At 30.9% G+C, this 9,690-nt stretch overlaps 1 protein-coding gene across 1 annotated transcript; it reads right to left on the bottom strand.

The window, feature by feature from the left end:
- Positions 1-8,590: 8,590 nt before the first annotated feature.
- On the bottom strand, positions 8,591-9,377 carry LOC110425420 (uncharacterized). Its single transcript, XM_021440333.2, has 2 exons — positions 9,052-9,377; positions 8,591-8,919 (listed from the first exon to the last, which is right to left on the bottom strand). Exons 1-2 carry the CDS (start codon positions 9,259-9,261, stop codon positions 8,806-8,808), a joined length of 324 nt encoding a protein of 107 aa, XP_021296008.1. The 5' UTR covers positions 9,262-9,377; the 3' UTR covers positions 8,591-8,805.
- Positions 9,378-9,690: the final 313 nt, after the last annotated feature.

The raw sequence follows: 9,690 nt of genomic DNA, 5'->3' as shown, positions 1-9,690 counted from the left end.
TAATTTCCAATTTGTCAGCACTGAAAACACTTTAACATAATGGTGTAGCGAATGGAAGAAATATGACTCTTTTAGAAATGGTTAGATCAATGATGTCCTATGCTAACCTTTCATTCTCATTCTTAGAATGTTGTATGCAAACCGCTAAGTACTTGCTCAATTTTGCTCCATCTAAGGTTATGCCTAAGACACCAAAAGAGCTATGGATAGGGCGCAAATCATTTGTACATCATCTGCAAACTTGGGGGTGTCCTGTACATGTTTTAAAACTTGAGTCCACAATGATGGAACCAAAGATTTAGGTGTGCTTGTTTTTAGGATATCCAAAGGGAACAAGAAGTTATTATTTTTATAGTCCTCAAGATAAAAAAAGTTTTCATTAGTGCGAATGCCACTTTCTTAGAGGAAAAGATTGTGAGAAATCGCAAACCTAAAAGTAAAATTATCTTTGAAGAATTGTCTGATCTTTCATATTTAAGAGTAAATTTTGAAGATGTCATAACACAGTCTGATTCAAGATTTCATATAGAAACACAAGCTAAACATCAAATAATGGTTCCTTGATGTAGTGGGAGGGTTGTAAGACAACTAGAGAGATACATGGGTTTGGGAGAAAAACATGATTGCATTCTCAGATGAACATGAATCTAGTCCTATTACATATAAAAAAGCTATTAATGATGTAGACGCTAAAGAGTGGCATAAGGCAATGAAATCTAAGTTGGACTCCATAGATTCTAACAAAGCCTAGACTCTAGTAGATCTACCTTAAAGGATAAAACCCATAGGGTGCAAATGGATTTACAAGAGAAAAAAAGAAGGGATGGGAACGTAGAAACCTTCAAGGCTAGACTAGTAGCTAAGGGTTTCACCTAAAAAGAAAGGATTGACTATAAGGAAACTTTCTTGTCGATTGCTATGCTTAAATCCATCAGGATCTTCCTATCCATAGTTATACATCTTGATTATAGGATATGGCAAATGGATGTCAAGATTGCATTTTTAAATGGGGATTTTGAAGAGTGCATTTATGTGGCTCAACCAGAAGGTTTCATTAGAAAGGGCCACGAGCATAAGGTCTATGAATTGCATAGGTCCATTTATAAACTTCAACAAGCTTCTAGGTCTTGGAACATAAGATTTGATACTAGTATCAAATCATATAGTTTCCAAAAAAATGTGGACGAACCCTATGTCTATAAAAAGATACAAGATAAAAAGGTTGTTTTCCTACTCATTTATGTTGATGACATTCTACTCATTGGAAATGTAGGAATGTTATCAACAGCAACAATTCAATATGAAGGATTTGGGAGAAGCTAGCTATGTTCTAGGGATCAAACTTATAAGGGATCATAAGAACAAACAAATAGCTTTATCTCAAGCATCTAACATATAGAAGATTTTGGCCAAGTTTGCCATTCAAGATTCCAGGAAGGGTTTTATACCCTCTAGACATGGAAGTAAACTTTCTAAGAAAATGTCACCTAAAACTCCAAAGAAAGTTGAAAATATGAGACGGATTGCATTTGCATCTGCTGTTGAAAGTCTCATGTATGCTATGCTATGCACTAGGTCAGATATCTACTATGCAGTTAGATTAGTTAGCAGATTTGAGTCAAACACAAGCATAGAGCACTAGACTAGTCAAGTGCATTTTTAAATATCTTTGTAGATCAAAGAATTAAATACTTGTATATTCTAGAAATGACCTTGTTGCAACAGGGTACACTGATTCAGATTTTCAATCTGATGTTGATTCTAGGAAATCAACATCAGGATCTATTTTCACCATTGGAGGAGGAGCAATAGTTTGGAGGAGTGAAAAGCAATCTTGTATTCTCGACTCTACTATGGAGGTAGAGTATGTCACAGCTTGTGAAGTACCAAAGGAAGTTGTATGGCTCTATAGGTTCTTTATGGACCTTGAAGTAATTCTAGATGTGGACAAGCCTATTACACTCTATTGTGATAACAATAGAGCACTAGCTAACTGAAAAGAGCTACAGAATCATAAAGTAGCAAAACATATTAAAGGAAAGTATCATCTCATCCGAGAGATAATACAACGTGGAAAACTACTTGTGAAAAGAATTCCAATAAAGTAGAACCTCGTCTATCCATTTATAAAGACTTTAACACAAAAGAGTTTTGATGGTCAATTTGAAGGTCTTGGAATGAAGAATATGTTATACTTACTTTAGGGCAAGAGGGAGATTATTAGGAATTTTGAGAATATGGTGCCCTAGAAAGCAAATATATTCTCACGTTTGATTTTATTTAGTTTATTTGTAATGAAAGTATATTTTGATAATAAGATGAAGAGTTTGTTTTAAGTAAGCATTCATTATTTAGTGATTAAGGTACCATGATTCTATTGAGATATTAAAATACATTTATATAAAGAGTCATACATAGCAGACATATATTTTAATTGAACCTAAAAATTGTTCATAGCCATATAATAATCATGGTCACTTTATTATGTTAAAGCTATAGTGTCCAAATAACATTTAACGAAATGAAAGTGATTCACTTCAAGGGAATGATGAGTCTCAAATCATCAAAATGGTTGACTTTGAGTAATGACCCTATAACATGAGCTAGAATCATGTAAGAATCAAATTTAAGTTTAACTGTTACTTAAATCATGATCTTACACTTATGCATTTGCTTATAGGAGAATCAAAATCTTGATAGACAGTGGACTCATGTTTAATCTCTTTATAATCTTTGATATACCATAAGCATGATCATCATGAAGCATTTATCTATACTCTGCATTTTAGGATTATAATCAAGATGAACTTCTTGAAATATATATCCAGATAATGGAGTTCATAGCATTAATATCACTTCTAGTGAATTCAGGAAGATTACTAATTAATTTGGGCCTAGTGGATTGATGAGTTAACTACTCATCACATCAGGTTACTCAAAAGATTAAATCTAGAGTATTAAATCATTAATTGGATGAAATTTGAGACTAAAGGACAAAATTGACATAAAGAGTAAAACAATAATTTCACCTTTTATCATTGGATGGCTATAAAGATTCACAATATAAGGTTTGCAATTGGATAACTCATAATTAATATCAAGTATGGAATTATTTCTTTTAGTTATAGTTAATCAAAGAAGGCAACCATGAATCTATGGTGGAGTGATTTCATGGTTAATAAGCTTGAATTATTTTTTCATGAGATTAAGAATAATTCTAAGTTTACTGGAGTTCGAAATATCTATTTCCAAATAGATTCCCACTTAGCTTATTGAATTCAACTTGTTTAAGTTGGAATGCAGGTTTTGTTTGATTAATTAAATTCTGTATAAAAATGACAGCTTAAACATGTTTGCCTTAATTTAGATAAGAAAACATGCTTGTCTTAATTTAGACAAAAAAACATATTTGGTCTTAATTTAGACAAAAAAATATGTTTGTCTTAATTTGAGATAAGAAAAATATGTTTTGTATTAATCTAAGCAAGAAACATATTTGTCTCAATTTAGGCAAGATAACATATTTTTGTCTTAATTAAAGACAAGAGTTGTCTTAAATTAAGATAATGCTAGGAGGATTCTGGCCAGAATGAATCTAGACATCTATGTTTATAAAAGAAACTCCATTTTTGGTTATCACTCTTTTATTTATTATTAATTTTTTTAAATAAAGATGGATAATAATAAAATAAAAGCTATTATCCAACATGGAGTTTTATTTTATCAAGAACTCTAAATAATAATTAAAGAATTAAATTATTTATTTTTTAATTTTAATTTTGATAGTTATAGAGCATGTTTGATACTTGCATAACTCAAAACGGATGGTCAAGGTTGATGTATATGTGTTTGATTTTGATTAAATCTTTGAGGTAAGAGTTTTAATAAAAAGAGAAGATATTGGAAGAAAAAAAGTATGTACTTTTTTGGAAATAGCTTTCAGTCGTCACTTCTCTCCTTCACCTCCAAAATTTGTCGTATCTTTCTTCCTTTCTCCCACTCTTGATTGAATTTTTTTTGAAAGAAAAATAGCCATTAATTTTTAGGAAGAAAGGAGAGACAAAATCGGTTGGCATCTTGTAGTCTAGCATTTCACACGTTGTCCATTCAAGGTTCAATGAGAAAGTTTCTTGAAGAATGAGTGATAAACTCGTTTGGTCAAAAAATCAATCGTTGATGTGGTGGTGTTCGAAAAAAAGAATCTCAAAATAAAAGGTACATTTGTTTTTTTACTTAACATATTCTTATTTTTAGAATGTGATTATGTTGCTTGCAATGTGTGTTTCTACTAGTGTAATTGGATTGCTTGCTTCCTTTATAAAAGAAATTTTTTGAAATCCATACTTTACACAATCACACCAATCCACTTAGATTCAATTCCATCACATGTAGGACATCATTAATCATAATCCTGAAGCCATTTTTTAATCCTTCTTGTTTCACAACATGGTGACTAAAGATCTCACAGTGCCTCTCCTCAACCTTAAACAAACCAGGAGACATAAAGTTTAATAAAGTAGTATATAGCAAGTGCTAATTAGGCATTCGACTTACGTAAAATAATCATAATATTCAAATATCCCAATGTGAAATAACTTGGTAGATATAATGTATACAAATTTGGATTTTTGCACTGAGTAAGCAAAGCATTTATATTTAAAAATGTTTATTATTAATTTCTTCCATTTGTACAAGTTGAAAATTAAAAATGATCAATTTTTCATGTAGTAATAATCCTTTTTTTCGTAATGGTGTAATGGACCATCTTGGTTGAATGATTAGTTCTTGGATAGTGATGACACAAATTTATTGCTTTATATGTCTTGTTGTAGTTTATGGATAGCCAAGAGATGCCTCCGCCTAATTTTGAAATTTTAAAAAAACAAAAACATAATGCAAAGTGGGATTTGGTCACTACCAAAATCTTATTTCAAGTTTGTATGGATGAGATTCGTAAGTGTGAAAAACTAAGAATTTTATTCAGAACTAAAGATGGGAAGTTATAGTATAGGAATTTAACACTCGTGCTAATAAATACCCAAAAGTAATCGACAAATTGAGTAGATGGTATAAGTAATGAATGGACTTTATAGAAATAATTGAAGGCAAAAGAAATGGATTTGGGTTGGAACCATGAGACGGGAATAATTGACGTTGATGCCACATGGTGGGAAGCTAAAATAAAAGTAAGTATTTAAAATTTTATATATTTTATATACTGTAAATTATTTTACAAATGCATATTGTTTAAAAGTTTGTTTCTTTTTTATGTTTGTGTAGGGCAATCTAAAATATTCTAGATTTCGATTTCACTTGCTGGAATATGCTGATGAATTAGAATTTATATTTGGGAATACAATAGCCATTAGTTAAAATGTATGGACACAAGTGATTGGTGTATCATTTGAAGATACTACCAAATCTACAAATCTAACTCTATTAAAGAAAGTGTTGAATTTGGTGCTGAAGAAATCAGTTGTGATGAATATGATAGCCCTATGGTAAATACCTAAATCTAGTGGAAAAGAATGGTGCTAGTAGAATTGGGAAAAAACTGGCAAAAGGTAGGGCAAAACTTAGGACTACAGCAAGCTTACGAAAACCATTGGAATGATTGTGTGAGGTAGCAAAAAGTTATAAGGTAACTGAAAGTGCAAAAATTTAGTGTCATTGCAAGCCACGAGAGAATATAGTATTCCAGAGTGCATTCAAACAATGAAATCTATACAAAATGAGGGGAGTTTTGAGTGCAGATGAATTTAATCTTGTGCTACAATTGATTCAAAAGGAAGAAAACAACTTATTTTTATTTCTTTGTTAGATTTAAGTGATACGCTAAACTAGATTCAATATGAGCATAATCTATAAAAAACTGTGGTGGGAGTAGTTAATTAGTTTGAGATTTGATTTGTTTATTTCAGGTTGATGTTGAACTTTAAACTACTTCTCTTTGTATTTGCGTTACTTGTCATGTGTAATTGGCTTGGTGTTTGAAAAAACTTGCTATTATTCATGTTATATTTATTTGAATTTTTATTTATACTATTTGATTTGTTTGAAATAATATTTTTTAATTGATATATTAGGATTTCTACTTGTGTATTTTGATATTGTCAAAGAGATGTCTTCTAATGAAGTCAAAGCATTAGTTCAAGTAGTAAGAAAAAGAAAATATCCAAGGTTTTATCAACACATGTATGGAGGAGTTGCTATTGCAATTCTATATCACATGAAATACTTAATGAAACAAGGAAACAGATCCAATTATTTTGATGGTTGGAATTAGGTGCATGAAACTTTACAAATTCCTGGTGAAAGCTATAGAATGTTTAGGATAGAATCCCATGCTATATTGCAAGTTACAAACACATTAATGAATAAGGGAGGTTACATCAATCTATAGAGATGATAGCATTGGAGGCGGTTGCTATGCTTCTTTAGACTTGTGCATACAACAAAACAAATTGTAATGTTCAAAAATAAATTTGAAAAAATAAAAAAAGACTATAACTAGGAAGTTTGGTTAAGTGTTAAATAGTTTATGTTTATTGGCCAGTGAAATTGTCAAGTCTCAAAATTTTCTATTTGTTGAAGTTCCACCAAAAATTAAAAATGATCATAGATATTGGCCTTATTTTCAAGGGTGCATTGGTGCTATAGATGGATCACATGTTCTTGTTATTTCTTTTGCAAATGATCAAATTCGTTCTATTAGTCAAAAGGGATATCCAACACACGTCATTATAATGCGTAATTTTGACATGTTATTCACTTTGTGGTTACTGATTGGCCTGACACTACACATAACACCCATATCCTTTCAACTATGCTTAAAGAAATGAAAAGTGTGTTCCTTTACCTTCCAGAAGGTATAACTTATAATTTTTATGATCTAAAATTTACCTTTCTATATATTTATCTCTTGAATTTTTTTAATAAACTAATATTGAAACCTTTAGCTTTTTTCTTGAGTAAATATTATGTAGTGGATGCTGGTTATCCTAATTTGAAAGGGTATCTAATACCTTCTAAAGGTGAAAGATATTACATTCATGATTTTAGAGACTGTAGTTCATTATAAGGTGTAGAAGAAACATTCAATCATGCACATTCTTCATTAAGAAATGTCATTGAATGAACAATTAGAGTTTGGAAGAATATGTGGCATATTTTACATGATATGAAGCCATTTCCATTGATAAAATAGGAAAAGATTATTGTTATAACAATGACACTTTATAACTATATTAGACCATGTGGTGTTATAGATGAGGACTTTGATAGATGTGATAGTAATCCCAATTATGTTCCTAAGAGTCAAGAGGAAAAACGTAATGATGAAAAAATGGATTCATATACTTATATAAGAGCATTGGATGAAAATTACATGAGTAGAGTTTGCAACCAAATAGCTGCTACATTGTTGAAAAAATAAAATCGTTCATTTATGAGTTATTTATGAATTATGTGTTAGTTATAAATTATTTGTGAAACTTTTTTTATGATTTATTATAAATTATAAACTTTATGTTATATAAAAATACTTTTTATATTTCCAAAATTTTATTTTAAATAGATAAAAAATAGTTAACTTTTTTCCATTGTGAACAAAGGAATTCATGATTAATATAAAGTTATTTATTAAATACCTTTAGAGCTTATATAAGTTGTTTTGCCGAATAACTTATTTATAAAAAAGATCTTATAAAAGTAAATTCATCAAAAAACTTTTCCTTAATTTTAAAAGCAATTGTTTGTCATAAGAGCTTCATAATTGCTTTTAAGTTAAAAAAAGATTAGACCAAACAGGCTCTACATTAGTCAAAAATTAATTATTAATTATATAGCTAACTTAAATAATGTAACCAAGTTCATATGGAGATAGATGATTTGTTTTAATAAAGTTTTTAAATTATCTAATTCTGAAAGAGGTGTGACATCTTGTAATATTGAATAACTTTTTTCTTCTTTTAAATAGTGGCTTTAAAACAATGAGGTGAAGTGATTTCAACCCTGGAATAACACCGACAGAGTTTAAGGGGAAATTAATTTATTTATTGATTCAATTTTCTGGGATTATTACGGATAGGGGATAGTCAATTAGAGTACTTTTAATTTTGGGTTTTAGCTTTGGACTTGAGAAGGAATTGATCTAACCAAAAAGAGGTTTGTCTACCCACTGGGATTTGATGGAAAAGTCAATTCGTAAAATAGCGGAAGAAGGTTAAGAATGGTGGCATAAAAGTGGAAAGAACAAAACAAGAGATAAGATAAAGATGTTTGGTGTGTGGTAGGTTATTTTAAATTATAAAGGTAAAAGAAATGTCATGCCACATGATAATTGGAGGGTGCCAACGTAGAGAATCTTGATGATAGTAGAATTTAATCTCACTTTGATTACATTTGTTTAAATGGATTTTTAAATAGATTGTGTGATTTTGTTCTCTTAATGAAATATTAGAAGTCAAAGGTTTGAAAGGTGCTTTCTGTCGAATTGGATGTTAAAATTTAGCTTAATTAATTGTATATAGTAGAATGAAACGTGAAATGTATTACTCAATCTCTCTCTCTCTCTCTCTCTCTCTCAATCTATCGAAAACCAAAAATTTGTTAATCAAAAGATGGAGTGCATGAATCACCAACCAATAGAAAAAGCCATGCTACCTAATTAGGGAAGAAGCTTGCACGAAAGCATCACCCTTACAACAATCAAGAGGAAAAAAAAATTCATCTTTCAACAAATTGATCATCAACCTGCCATGAACATTGAAATAAGACTCCGTGGAAAAGAAAACCAGCCGAGAATCATCTCACATCTGGACCAGAATCGTCCTCTGGTGTACTGTCAATATTTGGCCATATCCGGATGGTTCCTCTACAAAATCTGTATTTTCCCTGGTGGAAACATATGTGTTGAACCTGAAAGACAAATACAGATATCAGAAGTTAAATATAATTAAATGTCAAAGTATATCCAATCTTTCTCTCCAATCCATCGCTCCAAGTGTGGAAAGACATGAAGGGAAGGAACTATTGTGGGTTAATTATTACCTGTTTTCTTTTATACTGCGTCTTCTTTGGAACCCGAAAGTTTCCAGGCAAGGAAGATGGTAGATTATCCCTGATTTCTTGCATTCCGAGCTGGGAATGAATCCTTTTTGGCGTCAACACCAGAGCATCAAACAGGCCAACGAACATACTGCTAAATCCAAGCAACAGGACGGTGCCCGTAACCTTGGCAAGCAACATTAGCAATTCCATGGCTCCTTTCTCCGCTGTTTTTTTTTTTTTTTAATTTTTTTATTGGCATCGAAGATGATGGCAGTTCCTCTTGATGTTCAAGGTTATATAGAGCCAAAACCCATATAAAATATCTTTTGTAGCTTACATTGCCGATGATATGTACCCAATTAACGTTGTTGGAATCATAAACCAAGTGGTACAGCTGAAAGGTAGTTGGGTTGAGACATATAATCGTGTTATTCTAAAACCAAAACTATGGTAAGGAAATATATGCACATGGAGAAACTTTTGCCCGGTCCCCACTTCGACTTTCTGGTTTTCCGACCTTAGCTTCATTAGATTTCCTTCTATTAACGTACGTGTCCACACTTTTAAACGGACAACTACTGTAAAGATTAATTGTGGGGCGAATTACAATTATTTAACAACACGGTTGAAAATGACTAA

The sequence above is a fragment of the Theobroma umbraticum genome, unplaced genomic scaffold, assembly GCF_002168275.2.
Source record: "Theobroma umbraticum cultivar Fairchild unplaced genomic scaffold, ASM216827v3 scaffold_81.0, whole genome shotgun sequence".
NCBI lineage: Eukaryota > Viridiplantae > Streptophyta > Magnoliopsida > Malvales > Malvaceae > Theobroma > Theobroma umbraticum.
The sequence above is the reverse complement of the archived record's forward strand: the minus strand, read 5'-3'. Positions and strand labels throughout refer to the sequence as shown.